Source organism: Trichosurus vulpecula, chromosome 8, assembly GCF_011100635.1.
Source record: "Trichosurus vulpecula isolate mTriVul1 chromosome 8, mTriVul1.pri, whole genome shotgun sequence".
In the NCBI taxonomy this organism is placed as follows: Eukaryota; Metazoa; Chordata; class Mammalia; order Diprotodontia; family Phalangeridae; genus Trichosurus; species Trichosurus vulpecula.
The window spans coordinates 100,525,491-100,546,531 of NC_050580.1; the positions used below are offsets into that span (position 1 = coordinate 100,525,491).

At 34.4% G+C, this 21,041-nt stretch overlaps 1 protein-coding gene across 1 annotated transcript in view; it reads right to left on the minus strand.

The window, feature by feature from the left end:
- Nucleotides 1–2,122: 2,122 nt before the first annotated feature.
- Nucleotides 2,123–21,041, minus strand: part of NHLRC2 (NHL repeat containing 2) — an 84,249-nt gene continuing 65,330 nt past the window's right edge. Inside the window, exons 9-11 of the mRNA XM_036734568.1 lie at nt 15,036–15,245; nt 11,666–11,888; nt 2,123–9,416 (exon numbers count right to left, since the gene is read on the minus strand). Of these exons, the coding sequence (XP_036590463.1) occupies nt 9,160–9,416; nt 11,666–11,888; nt 15,036–15,245 (690 nt within the window). The 3' untranslated portion in view covers nt 2,123–9,159. The remainder of the gene's footprint in view (nt 9,417–11,665; nt 11,889–15,035; nt 15,246–21,041) is intronic.

The window sequence follows — 21,041 nt, forward strand, 5'->3', positions numbered from 1 at the left end:
GGGGGAGGGGGCAGAGAATATAAATGCTTGTCGATTGAAAAAGTAAAATTTAATAAAAAAGTAAAAAAAAAGATGGATTTGAATATTTTTATTCGTAGTTTTCTCCCTTCTAAATGTTAGGTTTCGTCTACTTTTGTAAAACACAGGTTCCACTTCACTGTTGCTAACAAGAGGTTGGTTCACAAGTTTTAGAGAGCAAGAGTTTGTAAATTAAGAAATTATTTTAAAGCTTCAGGGCCAATGTCATATAAATTTTAACATCCATGTGTTTCACAGGTTATCAGATGAGTGTAGTAAATATTAAATTTACAAGTTTCAAGAAAAATGACAAAAGAGATGATACATTTCTATGGATGTTACTTGGTAACCAAACTTGGTAAACGAGATCAGTCACAAATTTAAAGATGGTTAATGTCAGAAAAAATAACCATTTATATTATTTCAAATGAAAGGAGTTTAAACATATCCTTGAAAAGGTCTTTGATGCTTTGAAATGGTGGTATTTTGAATCTAAAGTTATTTATCTGGTTAAAAGTAAAACAAATTATTTGCTGCTAAGGATTCAAGCTGTACAAAATTTATTTGTGTAGAGGGAGAGAATTCAGAACTGAAAATAAAATAAAATTGAATTAAAACCAAAAAACTAAAAATTTATCTATGCTAACTAGACTGCGTTACAAAGATTTATATAATTCAAAAGCAGGCTGGCATAGCGGATGCAGCACTGGACTTGAGTCCAACTTTGCCGCTTATTAGTTCCAATAAGGCTTCCAGTATAAGCCACTCAAAGGACGAGATTTCGGTGATCCAAGGATCAGCCTGGATAAATTCACAGTTCCTTGAAGATAGAGTGCTGTGGTGGAAATAACCCTGGAGTTGGAATCAGATGACCCATATTCAATTCCTGGCTCTGAGTTATTAGCTGTGACTTTAGGAAGTCATTTATTTCCCTTTTGTGAGACTCTTTGCTCATTTGTAAAATTAGAGGAATGAACAAGACCCTTTAAAACATTAACATCCTGGGATTTGGTTATTAATAGTTACTAGCGAAAGAGATTGGGACTTGACCTATGATTTTACTAACATAGGGAACACTCAAGTGAGGGTATTCGCTGTGAGACCAATGTAGCTGGGTACCTTCTCTTTATCTTATGGTCTTACAGCTGCCTGAAGAGTACTGTGCAACGAACAGCCAATGTGTGTCAGAAGCTGACCTGGAACCCAGCCCTTTCTGGCTTTGAGGCCAAGTCTCTATTCACTACAACACCTTGCTTCTCATTAGAAATAATTATTATAAATTATATATATACATGATAAAATATTTTCTTACTCTCAAATCTGTCAGTATTAAACTAAAATTGGCCTGCACTGTTAATTGTAAACATGAATGGGCCCACCTAAGAAAGTTTTCTAAGATCAAGTCCTAAATTATAATAACTACAATGATGCCATAACCAAGACTGCCACTATAATTACATAAAACATGTTCAAACTTTTCCTTAACAGAAATCGCAAAATATTTGAAAGGGCATCTTAGTTTAGCCCAGCCTCTCACCCCATGCAACAATTCATTCTATAGTATTTCTGACAGTCATCTAACCTCTTGAGATAGGAAAGTGTATCTATTCCTCATGGAGTAGCCTGTTCCACTACTGGATTTCCTCTAATTTTCAGATTTGGTTCTAGTTCTCTCCCCCAGAGTGAGGCAATTTTTACTCATACCTCTATATGACTATCCTTCAGATATTTTAAGATAGCTACTATGTTTTCTCCTAGTCTCTTCCATATAACACATATTGAGCATCTCCAATTGGCCTTATATTTTTGTTATATAATGATTTTAAGTACAGTATTATGTAAATTTTCATAAATTAAGTTCTTTTATGTATGGAAATACTGTTAAGTGCCATGATTACAAACTATCTAAAATAGAAATTTTACATATTAGACTGAGAGAACAAATTTAAACATTTTGAAATTTCAATGCTACCCATCTAGTAATTCCTTAAAATCTCAAATTTTTAAGCTATGACTTAACTGATTATCCACATAGTAAAATTTCTTTCATGAAACAGCTTAGTACAAGAAAATAAAAAGGCATAAATAATAAAGAAACATGGTCTTAGAGAGAAAATATTTCATCTGTTTAATGAAAAAAAATACAAAGCTTTAGAAAAGGAGACATCAGATTTCAGTGCATACAGTACAAGCACATACTTTGTATGAATCACTTTGTTTTATACTTCTCTTGACTGAATAAAAACATTCTCATAGCAGTTTTCAACTTCATTAACATTATTATACCATTTTAAAAATGCATAGTGAAGATTAAGCATATCAGCTTGAAAATGTAGAAACATTAAAATGAATAGCACAGTAGAAAAATATTCATATGTCCACATAAAGTACTTTACAAATGCACAGCATATTTTCTTTTAAAACAATTCTGCCTAAAGATAACATCATACATATCTAGAGTCACTGTGTCCTATTTAAATAGAACTTTGCTGCGTTTTATCTTTAAAGAGCAAAATAATATGAAATCAACAGATTTGAATCAAACCTTCGGAATGACAGATATAAAGAAGACAGCATGCCAGTACAACTGCATGCTCAGAAATGAAATTCTTTAACTTTTTTATGTAACACAAACAATAGGAAAAGCCTGAGGCTCTCCAATTTGTCTAGTGCAAGGTTGCAGTTTGAAGCAATGTTTTAAACTATTTGATTCAAAGTAAGAAATTGCAATTTTAAAACCCCAAGGTAGCTTCCTACTGCCATACCACTGTCAACTGGTATATGCTTAGGGAGACAATGACTCACAGTAACAGAGCCATCCTGTTATTGTCTGGTGCTTGTGTACCCAGCTAACTTTCCTCAAATATAAACACACACTAGTAATGTAAGTTTTGTATGCTGTGTAAAGACTGAGCATTAGGGTGTGCTGAGAAAATAGGGGGGTATTTTGAATATGGATAAATCTGGATGACTGATTTTAATAGTATTCATTTAGGGAGATATTTCAATCCTTTATCAGAAAAAAAAATCTGGGGCTTAGCAAAGAGTTGCAGACCACACAACAGTGGATACACATTAGTGCACAAAGCCGCTGAATGCTTCTCCCACTGGCACAAAACTGTTAAAATATCTATAACAATCACACATATTGTTACATGACAGTGTCCTATAAGACTTCAGTAAGCAAAGCCTTTTATGCCCCTGCTAATACTATTCAACTTTTGTTCAACTATATACCTTAAAATACATATTTCTTATGAGAAGTCAAACAAGATGAAACCATGCAAATGAAATACTTGTTCTTCTGTTTCCAGATACTGAGATTCACTTACTTTTAAATGCTAAATATGTTCCAGGCTATTGGGGGGAAAAACAGCAAAGTGTATTACTCTAGTCTTGTTCATATCATTCATACACCTTGAGGGCAATTTTAAGTCTTTCAGGTAAAACAAACAAACTGGAATGGCCCAATCTCGGATCACTAGGGCAACGGAGGACTACAGAATGCATGCTACCTAAAGCTGAAGAAGGTGAACTCATATGAATTCAGGTAAACTGTTAAAAGGGCATACTGCTGAAGTGTTTTTTTTTCCTTTTAAAGCATATGATTGGTGGTCGAGGTAGGGAAGTAGATTTTGAAATACCTATAATTCTTTCTCTTTGTCCTAGGGTTTTCAGTAGAACAAAATGTCCTCTGCTATACTTGAAAGCAGCATGCCAGTGAAGAAGAGGTACACATCAAACAATGCCTAACTATAGCTATGCAAACATTCCACAACAAGTATCTGGGGTTTTAACTTTCCAGCTTCGACTTCATGGTATTGACCTTTGAAAATAATTAAACCAAATCAATGGTTAGGAACTGAGGGAGTGAATTTTGAAGACCTGAAAAGAGACTGCCATTTTATTTCAGCTATCTACAGGCAAAACAGTGAACCAGCAGCGCTAGTCTGACCTGATCTTCTAACACTGCAAAGGTCCTGGGTTTGTTCACCACCTTGATTGCAACTGAGTTAAGTGGGGATTAAACACACAAGATAGGACATTTAGCCTCTAACTTTCAAAACAACCCCCTTTTACATTACTCTATTGAGTGAAATTAAAACAAAGTTTTTGACCAAATTAACACATTGCTACATGTATTCTCAGGGTCCAATTATTTCATGTCAACGAATCATGTATCATGTAAGAATGAGGAAAAGGGAATCTTGCTTCTTATTAACCAGTTGTACCTAATGAATTGAATGCTTTACCTGAATTGCCTGTAACTACAGAATACCACTGTGAGTTAGAGCTGGAAGGACTGTCATTTTGCGGATGTGGAGACTAAGGCCTGTGAAGATGAAATGCTCTGCCCCAGCCACAACAACTCGTGTCTCTGGATTCTAGTACAGAATTTTCCCCACAATACAGCTTTATTTAAATATAACACCAATTCACCCTAATGCTGATTTTTAGAATGGGGCTTTGTGGTCTTGAAGACCATAGTCATATAAGAGCAATTAGCTGATAACCGAAAAGGTTTCATTCTTGAACTTGGGCAATTTGATCAAATAGGCTGTAATAAAGGGAAATCAGGATCACTATCACATGTTAAAGTGTATTGTCATGGAGGGGACGTAGAGGAGTAGAAGCTAGCAACTATATGTGTTTTTTATTTGTGTAATACAGTTCATACAATGCCACTAATAAAATTTAGTCATTTTGTATATGTGTTAACAGGTTAGCTGATTAACAGTTTCTACATCTCTTTCCCTATTATTAAATTTTTTTTACTTGAATATTCATGAAACTCTTTAAGAATTTCAAACAATCCTGTGCTCAGGAATTCATTTTTTAAATGTGTCTTTATAACAAGGTCTTAATTATATTTCTAAGGATAATTAAAATAGCAGTAGTAGTATGGTTAATATTGGAAAGTTAGTGAACCTACACGACAAGAGTAAGAACTGGATATATCTGCCAAGAATGTAAAATCTCTCATAGTACTCTGGTCACTGTATGAATCTAAGACAAAAAGAGAATACAAAATATCTAAGGAATGAACTATTAAAAATGAGCTATTTTAGACCCTGAATGCTACAGCAACAAACTCAGCAGAAAATTTATCAAAAATATTTTTTGTCTTTTTTTTGTTTCTAAAATATTAATGTTCAATTTCAGTACCACTGGTATGATAAATACCAGTACTTTAAATTTCCTTTAAGGAAATCATTGCTAAGTTTTTTTTTTGTTAGACATATTGATGACGGCTAACACTAACTTTAATTGTTATCAGAACTTTTAAAAAGCATAAATGGAGAAACTTTTATTTCTTTTTAGATCCAAATCTTTAAAACAGAAAATTAGCTTGTTCATTTGGGAAAAGCGTATATGAGAAATTTATTTGGTTCTGGATATATTAGATAAAACTGTAGCACTTGCTATAAAATTCAGAATGAGATGTGTCTACTTTGGGTTCTGCAAAAGGCAGGGGTATATTACTAGACATTCTAGAAAGACTCAACAGCTCTGCAACATGGTTTCCAAGGACATTATTATGTAGTTGAGATATCAGTGTATTTATGTTCCTCCTTACTTAAGAGAAACTGTTAGAAAATTTTTTTTAAAATGTTTTTGCAAAGAACTCAAAGTATATAAACTGATAATGAAAGAGCAAAAATGGCAAAATCAATTCCATTTTTGCACTTCTTCAGAAAACATAGTTTAGGAAAGCTGAAACCGGCTAATAAGAAGGCACAAAAGAGATAGTTGTTCCAAAGACATCAATGTGATTGTTTTAAAAGGCTGCAAAATATTAGTGTTTACTCTGTAGTAGTTTATCTTGAAGGTGCTAAAAGATACAGAGTACTTCAGTATGTTCATCTGCTTAAAATTGTCTTCACATGTAAATGAGGGACAATTCAGTCAAAAATAGATTTAAATCAGTCAAATAAATGGTGACAGTTGTTAAATATAAACAAACAAGTGGCTTGAATATGAATATAGACCAATGGTATTTTTTTAAACCAGAATATAAGAAAAAAATTATTATGCAATGAGGATTTTTAATTTTTTCCAACATAATTTCATATTTTCTTACTGTATTAAAAAGCCTCCCATATTTCAATGATACTATCAACTCTGAATTGTAAATATCACAAAGACAAATGAAAATGAGGAAGAAGAGTACCAACTATGTAGGTAGGCCACCATAATAATAAAAAAATGGATAGTTCAAAATTTTCAACTTTGCCTTCTTATTAAATATTAAGAATAATTTTTAAATGAGCCAAGATATCACAGTAGCCTATTGTGTACATTAGTTGCAACCTTATATTTAAAATCAGCATAGCCTTTTCTCTGTAAAAAGATTAAGCACTCGACCAAGACAGAACTGTATATTTAAAATAAATATTTCTTTTTGGCATGAACCACAGCAACACTGCGCTCATGTGGATAAAATCAGAGGAAATCCTACAAATAATCCATACAATGCTGCTATTAAGATTAAAAAAAAACAACATGGCTACAAATCAGCAGAATGACTTTGTATAAGCACTACCCCTACTTCGAGTTTGCTTCAAAAATATTAATATATTTTGTTAAAAGATTTATGTAAATACCTTATTATAGGCATTTAATTACATTCCTTTTCATCAAAATGTTAGTGATTAATAACACCATCATTGGGTAAATTAAATTAAGCTGCTGCCAAGCAAAAATTAAAAATGTGCAAAAGGCAATGAAGACACCAAAATGAAGAAACATTATCCCCAACTGTCTACTCTTTCTTATGTAGGATACTTGCTCCTATCTGATAATCTATTAAAATTCTATTTTCTTCAATACTGGGCATTTTAGTGTTGTTTTAAAGAACTTATTCTATTCACCAATTTAATTAGCCTCTGGTAAAGAAGTGTTATCAATGAGAAAACAGCTGCAGCTGGCTACGTGATAATAATTTTTAAAAATTATGCTTCAAAGATTACTGAAGACATAAACTTAGTTTGAAAGAGACAAAGAAAAAAAATCACACTTCTAAAAATAAAATCTTTTAATTATATAAAAATAGTACACTTGTAAATACAGCTATCATAAAATATTTCTGAATAAGTATTCTTTTTGAGAGCACATAATTAAGTATACTTGTAAATATATTTGCCATCAAAAAATATTTCTGAATTAAGTTAAATGTACTTTTGGAAAACATGTCAAAGTATCCATGTTCTTTTAGAATAGGAAATGACTGAGCCAGAATATTCTCATCCTGTCCAACTGGAAAAGATAAATAAAATAAATCAGGTGAGAATTTAAGAGTATTGTTCTTTCTGGCCACGTTCTAATACTAAGACAATAGGAATAATATTATGCTATCTTTTGGTACTAAAGCTCATTCTTGTGTTTTATGAAAGAAATTTATGAGCTAATAAGACATAGAACCTAAGGTTCTTGTTTCCCACTTTTTATGCATTTCGAAGTCTTTTTTAAAGGATAGATTTAGCAAATAAACAATCTAACTCAAATTTTATAATTAGGCTAATTCCTTAACTAGAGTTTCAACCATGAGAGATGACAGCAGATAATTATTTCAAATTGACCACTTACTTATCAATATGGAGAAATGTCCTAGCACTGCTACATAGATATGAATTTTCTAGTACTGTCTCATGAAAGAAAAAAAAAAAGGCATACCTCTCCATATGCTCAGAAAGTATTTGTCAACCGAATGAATAAATATGGCTCCCTTGATGTTTTTAAAAACAAGACATTTGATCAAATCGTGAGCAGGTTCAGCTTTTGTAGAAGGTAACAGATACGACAAACCATCTCAACAATTAACTAAAAGGTGTCAGGAAAAGCCTTGAAGATATTTTTAAAATTATAATTTAGGGGAAAGTGTCATTCTCATCTTAGTACATACTTTACAGTTACTTCAACAGCATAGAAGAATAAGCTTTTATGGCTTATAAATAAAAAAAGCAGCCCTTCCAAGTGTACTCAAAGGTTGTTCTTTTTAGTAAAGAGAAAAAAGAGATCGTCAGAACAACCTAAATTCAGCTTTGACAGTGTGGAGAATTAATTTGTACAATGTACTATACCTACTGACAGTAGTGGAATATTTCAACTTTGGAGCTGTTTAAAAAATAACACAAAATTCATAGAATTTTAATTTTGGAAGAGAGAAACCAAGAGAGAGCAACCAAATATATTTGCATTTCATATTAATACAGAAAGATAAAGTCCATGAGGTATAAACAATGCTGATCTGCTTCAACTGCCAGTCACATTGAATTCTCTAACAACATTACTATAAATGGTAACACAAAAAAGTTCCTTTTCTTTGCAAAACTAGAACATTTGCTGGACCACATTCACTGTTTGGTATAACTATAGTAAGTATTTCAGCCCAAGTTCAAAGAGTAGCTTTCAAAAAAGTAGGATTCACATAAATGCAATCTCTGCAGTTTTTTGTTATAAGGCTAGCCTCTCCACACAAGGCAAACACAATGTAAAAAAATTAGAGCAGCAGACTCAATGTGCATAAAATAGGTAAATCTATATTTTAAATACATGTTATGATTCAGATAGTAACAGAAGAGAACAATGAGGAAATTCATTAAGGTCCTCTTTAAAATTTTACTGTGACAGACAAACCGTTTTTAATTAAAGAAAGAACCTATGCTTTGGATTCAGACGATTCTTTACAAAAGTGTAGATCTAATCTTGGTTCTTATGAAAGGTATTGTGGATTTACTGAAAGACACTACAGAGTTCAATAAAGGCAAATTAGATAAAGCACTCCATATTTTATCAACTGCACCTAATTTTACTAGTCCTAATACGGACCTCAAACATTTCTTTTCAGAATATAGTTATATTACAGAGCCATACTCCATACAGAGCCACAGTCCAAACTACAACCTAGGACTTAACTAGTCCACAAACTGAATGTGGATATTTCTCCATATAATAAATAGGTAGAAAATTAACATAATTTCACTTAAATAGCAGATGCTGTCATAAAGTAATGAATATCAAGTTATTCTGTCTTAAACACTAGGTGGTAAGAGACAGAAGGAAAGCCATCTGTTTGGTTGCTTGTATAAAAATAGTGAGCTATAAGTTAAAGTGACTGGCTGCTTGTGGAGGATTAGCTATCTAAAACACATATCTCAGCTCTATTGGAGGTATGTTACTGTGGTGTGTATTAGCAATCTGTAAAGGCTGACTAAATAGAATTCCTTTCATCATACAGGCACTGCTGTCTGCACTACAGTAATAGAGGCACACACAGATGGACACAACTACTTCAAAGGACAAGCAACTATGAGGAATCTGCAGTGATATCACAGGTTGCTTAGAAAGACTCCTAATTTCTCCTGATGGAGTCTGTCCTTCAAGAAGCCATTCATCACCTGGGAAATAAAGAATGAAATCATTAAGATAATAAAACATTTACGTGTAAATAGAGAATAAAGTCCTTTTTATTATGCATTTATAGGATGTCTTCATATTTTTTCCTTTATGTGAACAACACTATACCAAACTTATAAATCTGTCTATTGACACTAAAGTATGCCAAATACTGAAGACAGAATTATCAAGTATTTTTCTGTAACTTTATGCTCTTATATTATTTATAATCTAATGCCTTTACATTAGCAAAATGAAGTATTTGCAAAAATGCTGGAATTTGAATTTTCTATAAAATATGTTAGACTGCTTAAAAATTATATATTTTGATAAAAAATAGTCTTAACATGAAAAAGACGAAATACTTAGCTTGGGAAATGCAAGTTTCTGTTCCATATATAATTTTGTGGTAACTCATTTCCATTCTAGCTGACTACTTATAAAGTGTTTCTGGCTGGGAAATTAGGCAACCAAGATTGTTAAGAATTGCATGTCAATAAATAAATTAGTAATATGGTGAAGCAATAAAGTGTACAGAGTTAATGCTATTGCTTTCTGACAACTATTTTGCAATGTCAGAAACCATATTCACTGACTTTTGTATTTAGAATTATGTCCTACACAGTTGAAGTTGTTGGATATCCAACTTTCAGAGAAGGAGGCACTGTAATGTAGAAGAAAGAACACTGGACTACAAGTCAAGAGAACTGGATCCAAGTCTCAAATCTGGCACTAATTAGTAATGATATAGCTAACCTCCCTGGGTCTCAGTTTCCTAAGATTAATATTAAAGTTTATTACTTTAAGTAGGATGTTACTGTAACTTTTCTTATTCAACACAACTGTGGGAGGGAGAGCTGTCACTCTTAGTTTGCAGATGAATGAATGGAAAGAGAAATGGTCCTCTACAAACTATGAGTTACTTGTAGGGATGGGTAATACCCCAAGTTTTCTGCATTTAGTGCTCATTTAGTGCTCTTCCTCCCACAGTTAATATCTCTGGTGATTATGATTCATTGCATATGCTTAACAAGAAATTTTGCACATGATTATGTTTCTTTGGTTGGCAATGAATGCTAATTTATTACACTTAATAATGTGTCCATTCTTGTCATACCTTATAACAAAAACATTATTTATAAAGAACATAATTTCATTCCCTTTTAACTCTGAGGCAACGATCATGACTTATAGAAGGAGCTCTTCGGAAATTTTAAGAATGTTATATCCTGGTTAGTTTGTCAGAGTAGATGTACCAGTTTCTTGCCACTGGATGGGATATAAATAAATGAGTTTTCACTCCTCTGACTCTTGTCCAATTGCCTTTCTCTCTTTTTTCTTTTTGTCTACTTTCCTTCTGTATCTTCTGCGAGTACTACAGGATGATTTCACAGAACCACAGAATTTTAGAACCTAAGTAGGTTTCTAAAGAACCTAATTTATAGCCTCATCTTACAGATGAGAAAACTGAGGTCCAGAGAACTTGTCACTTATTTAATGTCACACAATCAGCAAGTGACAGGGTTGGACCAAGAACCAAAGTCTCCTGACATCCAGTCCAATGATCTGCAGTTTCCAATGTCATTCCTTTTTTTAGATTTTTTTGTTCATAGTGGCTCTTTTCAGGAAAAACACAATAGTGGCAAGAATAAGCATTAACAATAATAAACATTCCAATTAATTTGGACAATGACTGACATGTAGCTTCAGATAAATTACTGTCTAAATGAGAAAAAGAATTTCAAAGAGTAATGATGTTCACCAAAATGACTGTTAAAGGGGGAAGGATATTAGAAAGTGTCCAAGCTCAGAAATAAACCTAGGTCTTCTGACTAAAAGTTTAATGTCTTTTCACAGGATTCTGAGGAAGAAATAATCTGAGAGGAATAACACTTTAAATTATTACAATTTAATAATAATAATTACAACATAAACAGTAATAGCTAGCATTTGTACAGTGCTTTATGGTTTACAAAGCAGCTAATCTGTTATCTCACCTGATCCTTACAACAACCCTGGGAGGTTGATGCGATTATTATACCCATTTTATAGATGAAGAAATTGAAGCTTAGAGAGTGACTTGCCCAACATCACAATGTTAGTAAGTCTGAAGAAAAATCTGAACTCAGGTCTTCCTGACTCCATATCCAGTGCTCTATTCACTGTGTGAATGTTTGTATTGTATCAGGTGATACTGGAGGAGAAGCATATCAATATCTTATGACATTGGCAATATCAGTAATATACTCACCTTCAGCTGTTAGAAACCAGAAACTAGGTGCTCCTTCAGTTAGTTTTGTTTCTGCAGGAAGATCTAATCTTAGTATAAACTGAAGATTCTGTCCAGGAGATACAGTCAATGGTGACAGCTTAACATTTGGAGAAGATTTAGGAAGTTTGGGTAGTTTTATTGTCTTCTGCTTTTCTAGAAATGGGCCATCAACAACAGCAGTTTCCGAATTGATAACAGAGAGCTATAAAACATTTTAAAAAGTTACTAAGCACAAATTTGTTTAATGGATTACTTTATTTATAATAGTCTGTCTGGAGTAGAAAGAAGAGCAGCAGAGATACCCCCAAATTAAAAAGGTACAAAATTCAAAAAGGGGGACAGTAATAAAACCTATGGTCTCAGATACCCATGCACAAATGCACAAGGTGTGGGCAATAAAGAAAGTGAATTAAATCAAAGAGACAATTTAAAATTAATAAATATCAGTAAGACTTGGTAGAACAAAGCCCAAGGTTGGAATACAGCACAGAAAGAATATACCTTTTTAAAAAGGAACAAATTAAGTTGAAATACAGATGTAAAGAGAGCAGAGTAGCACTGTATATTAAGGAGGGAAATCTAAGAAACTAGAGGGAAAGCACAGAAACTGAAAGAAACAGATGGAGAATTGGGGTATCAGATCAGATCTGGCAACAGAGGTATGATACGGTAATAATGGGATACTTCAATTATCTGGACATCTGTTTGTATCCTTCTCTTTGGTCAGAACAGTTAAGAAATTGACTTCATCTTTCAGATGGTGGAGAGGCCAATGAAGGCTTGGATATTGATTCTCACCAACAAAAAGGAACTTATTGCTAGAGTGGATGCTATGTAATTGTCCATTTAATCTCTCCTGAGCTTCTCTATTCCTTGTTTCATCAAGAACTTTTCCCCTATCCATAATTGTGAAACTTTTTTCATTTTCCTCTAATTTTATGGAACTAGACCAAATTATAAGAAAACTCATCTTGAGGGATCTCCATCTTCATCTAGTTCTCAGGGTTTATTCTTTTGGAGTTTACTTATGGGTTATCCAATTTGTCCTCTCTCAAATTAAGTTTAAAAATGTTTTTTCTTCTTCTGATAATCTGGGTATTGTTTGTTTTTTGTAAAGAGTAATTAATTTTAATTAAGTTATTTATTGTTTTTTCTGTAATTTTCTTTCTATAATTGGGCACAATAGTTTGTAAGAAACATCCTTTATTTCCTCTTCATTTGTCATGAATTCTTTTTATTCCCCCTTCCAATTTTGATACTGGTACTGTTTTTCCTCCATCAGATTAAATAGCCATTTGCTCATTTTATTAGTTGTTTTCCTTTGAAAAATATAGCTCCTGGTATTAATTATAAATTCGACTTCAATGTTTTAAGTTTTATCTCTTCTTTGATTTTCAGGATTTATAACTTTGTGTTTAGTTGAGCTGTTAAAATTTGTTGCCTTTCTAATTATTTTAGTTGCTTGGCCATTTTAATGATCTATTATTCTTCTCTTTGGTTGATTAGATTATTTAAAGATAGAAATTTTCCTTTCAGAACTGTTATGGCTGTGTCTCCAAAGGGTTGATATGACACCTCATTGTCGCGATTTCCTTTGCTTACATTATCTCTTTTCTCTATGATTTATTCTTTGACTCACCAATTCTTTATATCAAATTAATTAGTACCTATTTAATTTGAATCTTTTCTTTAAATGTCCTTTGTTGATTATGCTTTTATTGCGTTGTTATCAGGAACGGGTGTTTAATATTTCTCCATTTCTACATTTATTTATGAGATTATGTCCTAGTACACAGTAAATTTTTGTAAAGGTGCCATCTTTAGTAGAGAAATATGGATATTGCTTTCTATTTCCATTCAATAATCACCAGAGATGTCATACCTACCTTTTTGAAAATTGTACTGAATTTCATAACTTACTTCTTGTTTAATGTTTTCTAGATTTATCTAGATCTGAAAGGAGCTCATTGAGGTCCCTTAACAGAGTTTTGCTTTCTACCATTCTGCATAATTCAATGAACTTTTCTTTTAAGTTTGTAGATTTTATGCCATTTAGTGTGTATATGTCAAGAAATGACAGCTTTATTGAGCCAAGAAGCATAATGTAGTTTCTTTGCTACTTCTTTTAACCATCCTACTTTTAAAAATTCATCTGAAGCTCAAAAAATTCTGCTCAATTCCTTCATTTAATTTTACGTGAATAGTTATATTTTAAGTAGGTTTTTTTTGTAAACAACATGTTGGATTCTATTTTCCAATCTAATCTACTACTCCTTCCCCCTCCTCCCTCATGAGTGGGCTAATTCTATTCATCTTCACTGTTATGACTGTTCATTGTGCATTTCCCTCCTTTATATCCTTTTCTCTTTTTCCTCTTTTCCTCCCGGCTCTATCTACTACATTATGCTACCTCTTTAATATCTCTTATTGTTAAAATGAAAAACCTAGAAGAGTTTTAACAAGAATTAGATTGACAAGATTATTTCCCTTCAATCTGTACTATTTTTTTCAAACTTTATCTAAATTTTAGTGGCTTAGAAAACTGGGCTCCAGTGCTTCTTTTGGCAAGGTTATCTAATAATTTATCTACCATCAGCAATTGAGACTACATATTTAAAAGTTAATTTAACACCAATCACTATAAATATGCATACATACTTATATTTGTGCACATGCATATCTGCATGTATGCATATACACACATATGTGTATATGTGCATATATACATATACAGACACACACACACACATACATGTATGTTCAGACCTGCGACTTTATCACTATCTGAACTTGATGGTATGTAACTTCCCTCCAGCAAAGCAAATGACAACTTGTTCTAATTTATAGTCTTAAAGAGTTGCCTGGGGGCACTGAAAGGTTAAGTGATCTGCCTATCATGCCATAGCTTTTATGTATCAATATGCAGGATATGAACACAGTTTTTTTTTCTGACTCTAAGGCCAGCCCTCAATCCCTTATACTAGGTTGCTGTTCTTGTGCACATATATATATAAATGTAAAAAAAAAAAAAAACAGAACTCTGAGCTTCCCCCCCACTCTATTTTAACAGGACCATCAATACTTCTCCAAGCTGCAATATCCTTCCCAAACTGTCAGCTCTATAGGTGGAACATTTATTTTAAGAATAATAGGATATCCTTAAATCAATCTTGTTGGTCTGGTTATCAAAAAAATATTGTGGGTAATCATTTACTATTTTGAGTAATTGTCTTCTATCATTTGACATAGAGGGATTTTGTCCAGTTCATGCTTTAAATTCTATAAGAAAGCTGATAACAGATTCAACCCGATAAAATGTTTAATTTACAATCATAAGATTTCTACTTACCACAGAAATAATTTTTGTTTCCAAATCCATCACTTTAATTTGATGATTATTTGTGTCAGCAATATATAGCAAATTACCATCCTCTCCAATACATAAGCCTCCAGGTTCATTAAAAGTTGACTCTGTAGAAGCTGAACTAATAACATTACTTGCTTCTCCTGTACCCGCAATTGTAGTGCAGCTTTTTGTTTTGGGATCCACAACTTTAATCTAAGGAAAAACCAATAAATTTTAAAGATTCAGAAACAGGATATCATATTTTCTTTCCTTTTAATTTTCTTTTTTCTTGATTAGTTTATTTTTAGTTTTCTTTTTTTAATATTCTAAATATTTATTTATTTAATTTATTTAATGTATTTAGTTTTCAGCATTGATTTTCACAAGAGTTTGAATTATAAATTTTCTCCCCATTTCTACCCTCCCCCCCCCACTCCAAAATGGTGTATATTCTGGTTGCCCTGTTTATTTTTAGTTTTCAACATTTGCTTCCATAAGATTTTGAGTTCTAAATTTTCTCCCCCTCCCAAGACAGCATGCAATCTGATATGGGCTCTACATATACATTCATATTAAACATATTTTTACATTAGTTGTGTTCTAAAGAAGAATTAGAACCAATGGGAGGAACCACGAGGAAGAAGAAACAAAACAAAAGCGGCGGGGGGGGGGGGAGAGATTAAATAGTACGCTTTGATCTGCATTCAGATTCCATAATTCTTTTTCTGGATGTGGAAAGCATTTCCCATCATGAGTCTTTTGGAGTTGTCTTAGATTCTTGAATTGCTGAAAAGAGCTAAATCCATCAAAGTTGGTCATCGCACAGTGTTGCTGTTACTGTGTACAATGTTCTCCTGGTTCTGCTCACTTTACTCAGCATCAACTCATATAAGTGTTTCCAGGTTTTTTTTTTAAATTCACCTGCTCATCATTTCTTATAGCACAATAGTACTGCACTACATTCATATACTACTACTTGTTCAACTATTCCCCAATTGATGGGCACCCCCTCAATTTCCAATTTTTGGCCACCACAAAAAAGAATGCTATAAATATTTTTGTACATGTGGTTCCTTTTTCCATTTTTATGATCTCTTTGGGAAACAGACCTAGAAATGGTATTGCTGGGTCAAAGGACAGGCACAGCTTTTATAGTCCTTTGGGTATCGTTACAGAATGGTTGGATCAGTTCACAACTCCACCAACAATGCATTAATGTTCCAATATTCCCAGGTATTCTCCAACATTTATCATTTTCCTGTTTCGTCATGCTAGCCAACCTGACAGGTGTGATATGGCACATCAGAGCTGATTTGATTTGCATTTCTCTACCCAATAGTGATAAAGAGCATTTTTTCATATGACTATTGATAGTTTTAATTTATTCATCTGAAAACTGCCTGTTCATAGGATATATTTTCACTGTACATAGGGAGAATATCTCATTCTAATTTATCACAGATAACAATAAGGATAACCTTATCTATTTACAAAAGGAAGGGACTAAATATCAAATGTGTTTTTCTTTTCTTTTTTAAAAATTTATTGACATGTTTTGTTTACAAATATTAATAGATTATTCCCTCTTTGAGAAATGTCTCTTGCAACAAAGTAAAACAACTAAATAAAACAAAGGACAGTAACCCCATATAAAAGTGAATGTAGCATTTCACAGTTGTAGCAGCCCTCCATCTAATTTAAAAAAAAAAATCAATGAAATCCATTTTCTCTCCCTTCCATTTCTACTCCACTGGGGGAAAAAAAAAGAAAATTAAATTTCTTTTAACAAATGTGTATAATGAAGCAGAACAAATTTCACGACTGGTTGTATAGAAAAACATTCTCATTCTGCACCTGAAATTTATCACCTCTCTGTAACATATAACATGTTTCACCATCAGTCTTCTGGATTTAAACAGTCATTGTCTGATCAGTTCTTACAGTTTCGAAGTTTTTTTTTTTTGGGGGGGGGTGTTGTTAACTGTATAAACTGTTCTCTTGGTTCTGCTCATTTTATTCTTCTCAAAGTTATTCATTTTTATAATACTGATGTAATAATGTAAATTGTTCTTTTGATTCAGCTCACTTCACTCTGCATCAGTTCATACAAGTCCTTCCATATCTTTTTGAAATCGTTAAGTTTCTTCATTTATTTTGGCGCAACATATACCAAAACTTATTCAGTTATTCCTCAATTGAAGGGCATCCTTTTGGTTTCCAATTGTTTCTTTTTGCTGCCCCCCAAACAGCTGCTATAAATAATATTTTTGTACATAAAGCACTTTTTCCTCTTTGATCGATTTAGGGTACAGGCCTAGTAGTAGTCTAGCTGGGTCAAAGAGTTCACATTATTTAGTTAGTTTTTGTGTACAAATTCCAAATTGCTTTCCAGAAAGGCCGTACATCCATTTACAGATCTACTAACAGTGTATCAATGTGTCTGTTTTCCCACAGTCCTCTGATTTTGGTCATTTTCCTTTTTTGCCATCTTTGCCATTCTGATTGGCATGAGGTAGAATTGTAGAATTGCTTTAACTTGCATTTCTCTAATTATTAGTGATTTTGGAGCATCTAGGGTGGGGTATGGCTATAGACAGTCTAGCTTTCTTCCCTTGAGGGCTGTCTATTCATATCCTTAGAGCATTTTTCAATTAGAGAATGGCTCTCATTTTTATAAATTTGAACCAGTTCCTTAAACATCTTAGAAATGTTTATCAGAGAAATTTGTTGCAAAGATTTTCCCCCCAGTTGTTTCCCTTTGTATTATACTTGCTTGCATAAAACATTTAAAATTTTAATCAAAATTATCTATTTTGTCTTCTGTGATCCACTTGATTCCTTGTTTGGTCATCATCTTTTTTCTTGTCCATGTATGTTGTAGGTAATGTTTTCTATGTTTCTCGAATTTGTTTATGATGTGACCTTTTATATCTAAGTCACATTTCCATTTGGAGCCTATCTTGTGTAAGGTGTGGGACATTTTTCTAAATCTAATTTCTTCCAAATTGCTCTCCAATTTTCTCAGCAGTTTTTTGCCAAACAGTGAGTCCTTATTCCAGTAGCTGGGATCTGTGTGTTTAAGGAATATTAGAGAACTAGACGGATTTGCTTCTGCATGTTGTGTACCTAATCTGTTTTATTGATCTATTTTACAACCAGTGCCAAAAAGTCTTAATAATGACTGCTTTGAAGTCTAGTCTGAGATCTGATACTGCTAGGCACCCCCATTCCCATTTCTTGTTAGTCAGTTGGCCGACAAGCATTTTTATTAAGCATTTACTATGACAGGCACTGTGCTAAGCTCTGAGGAATACAAATTCAAGTCCTTGTTCTGAAGGAGCTTACATTCTGATGGGGGAAGCCAGCATAAGGGAGCTGAAAGCAGCGTGGGTGAGTGAAGGAACTCTAAGGAGAATGGTAGACAGTGCTGTGGAGGTCAGTCAGAAGTTCAGGCTGGGGAGGAATGAAGATATGGTTGGCTGGCCCTCCTCCTTAAAATGGAGGCTCTGAGAGGAACCACCAATTAGAGGGAGAGGCCACAGGAGCTGAGGGTACTTCCACTTTGAGAAGTAGTGTAGGGGCAGAATGAGCTTCTAGGGTGATGAGGTTTCAATGGCATGGTAAACAGTCTTGTGGAGAAGAGTCAGAAGCATAGCCTTGGGGGCCAGAGCCAAGATGGCAGCTGGAAAGCAGGGACTAGTGTGAGCTCCCCACCAAGTCCCTACAAAAACCTATAAAAAATGGCTCTGAACCAATTCTAGAACTGTAGAGCCCACAAAATAGCAGAGGGAAGCAGGGCTCCAGCCCAGGACAGCCTGGATGGTTGCTGGGTGATGTCTATCGCCCACGGAGCTGGGAGCAGAGGCGAGCAGAGCCCAGGGCCGTGTGGACCAACCAGACCAGGAGCCGGGCTGAGTGGGCCCTAATGCCCTGAATCAGTGAACTGTGGCAGCTGCCAGACTTCTCAACCCACAAACACCAAAGAAAACAGAGAAGAACTGCAGAACCCACAAAACAGCGGAGGGAAGAAGGGCTCTAGCCCAGGACAGCCTGGATGGTCTCTGGGTAAGTTCTATCCCACACGGAGCTGGGAGCAGAGCGGAGCAGAGCTGTGGGCCCCGCGGACCAACCAGACCAGGAGCCAGGTGGAGCGGGCCCTAGTGCCCTGAATGAGTGAGCTGCAGCAGTTACCAGACTTCTCAACCCACAAACACCAAAGACAACAGAGAAGGTTAGTGGGAAAAGCTGCTGGGGACAGGGTGATAGAGTCTGCAGTTCAGCCACCGCCCCAGAGGCAGCGGAGGTGGGGCACCTACAGAACTACAGCTGCAGTTGCTTCTGGCCCCAGGCCCACCTGGTGGGAGGAATTAAGTGGCGGATCAGAGCAGGAGTGCAGAGCCTGCTGAAGATCTGAGTCCAGTCTGGGTTGGGGGTTCTTGGGGAAGGAGGAGTGCTGGGGTGGCAAAGCTGGCTGTAATAGCTCTGAAATCAACAGCTCATCCCCTCAAGCTTGGAACAAAGTACTCTTCGCTCTACAAGCAGTAATACCCCCCTGAAAAACTCAAGGGTCAAGTAAGTTGGCTGGGAACATGGCCAGGCAGCGAAAACGCACCCAGATTCAGTCTCAGACTTTGGAATCTTTCTTTGCTGACAAAGAAGATCAAAACATATGGCCTGAAGAAGTCAAAAAAGTCAAAGAGCCTACACCAAAAGCCTCCAAGAAAACCATGAACTGGACTCAGGCCATGGAAGAGCTCAAAAAGGATTTGGAAAAGCAAGTTAGAGAAGTAGAGGAAAAATTGGGAAGAGAAATGAGAAGGATGCGAAAAAACCATGAAAAACAAGTCAATGACTTGCTAAAGGAGACCCCCAAAAATACTGAAAAATATACTGAAGAAAACAACACCTTAAAAAAATAGACTAATTCAAATGGCAAAAGAGCTCCAAAAAACCAATGAGGAGAAGAATGCCTTGAAAGGCAGAATTAGCCAAATGGAAAAGGAGGTCCAAAAGACCACTGAAGAAAATACTACCTTAAAAATGAGATTGGAGCAAGTGGAAGCTAGTGACTTGATGAGAAATCAAGATATTCTAAAACAGAGCCAAAGGAATGAAAAAGTGGAAGACAATGTGAAATATCTCATTAGAAAAATCAATGACCTGGAGAATAGATTCAGGAGAGATAATTTAAAAATTATTGGACTACCTGAAAGCCATAATCAAAAAAAGAGCCTAGATATCATCTCTCAAGAAATTATCAAGGAGAACTGCCCTAATATTCTAGAGCCACAGGGCAAAATAGAAATTGAAAGAATCCATCGATCGCCTCCTCAAATAGAACCCAAAAAGAAATCTCCTAGGAATGTTGTCGCCAAATTCCAGAGCTCCCAGATCAAGGAGAAAATAAGGCAAGCAGCCAGAAAGAAACAATTTGAGTATTGTGGAAACACAATCAGAATAATCCAAGATCTAGCAGCTTCTACATTAAGAGATCGAAGGGCTTGGAATATGATATTCTGGAGGTCAATGGAGCTAGGATTAAAACCAAGAATCACCGACCCAGCAAAAGTGAGTATCATCCTCCAAGGCAAAATATGGACTTTCAATAAAATAGAGGACTTTCAAGCTTTCTCAGTGAAAAGACCAGAGCTGAATAGAAAATTTGACTTTCAAACACAAGAATCAAGAGAAGCATGAAAAGGTAATCAAGAAAAAGAACAAGGAAAAGAAACTGCAAGGGACTTACTAAAGTTGAACTGTTTTGTTTACATTCCTACATGGAAAGATGATGTGTTTGATTCATGAGACCTCAGTATTAGGGTAGCTGAATGGAATATGCATATATATGTATATATGTATGCATGTATACATATATGTGTATGTGTATGTGTGTATATATGTATGTGTGTGTGTATATATATATATATATATATATATATACACACACACACACACACACACAGAGAGAGAGGGCGGGCACAGGATGAGTTGAAGATGAAGGGATGATAT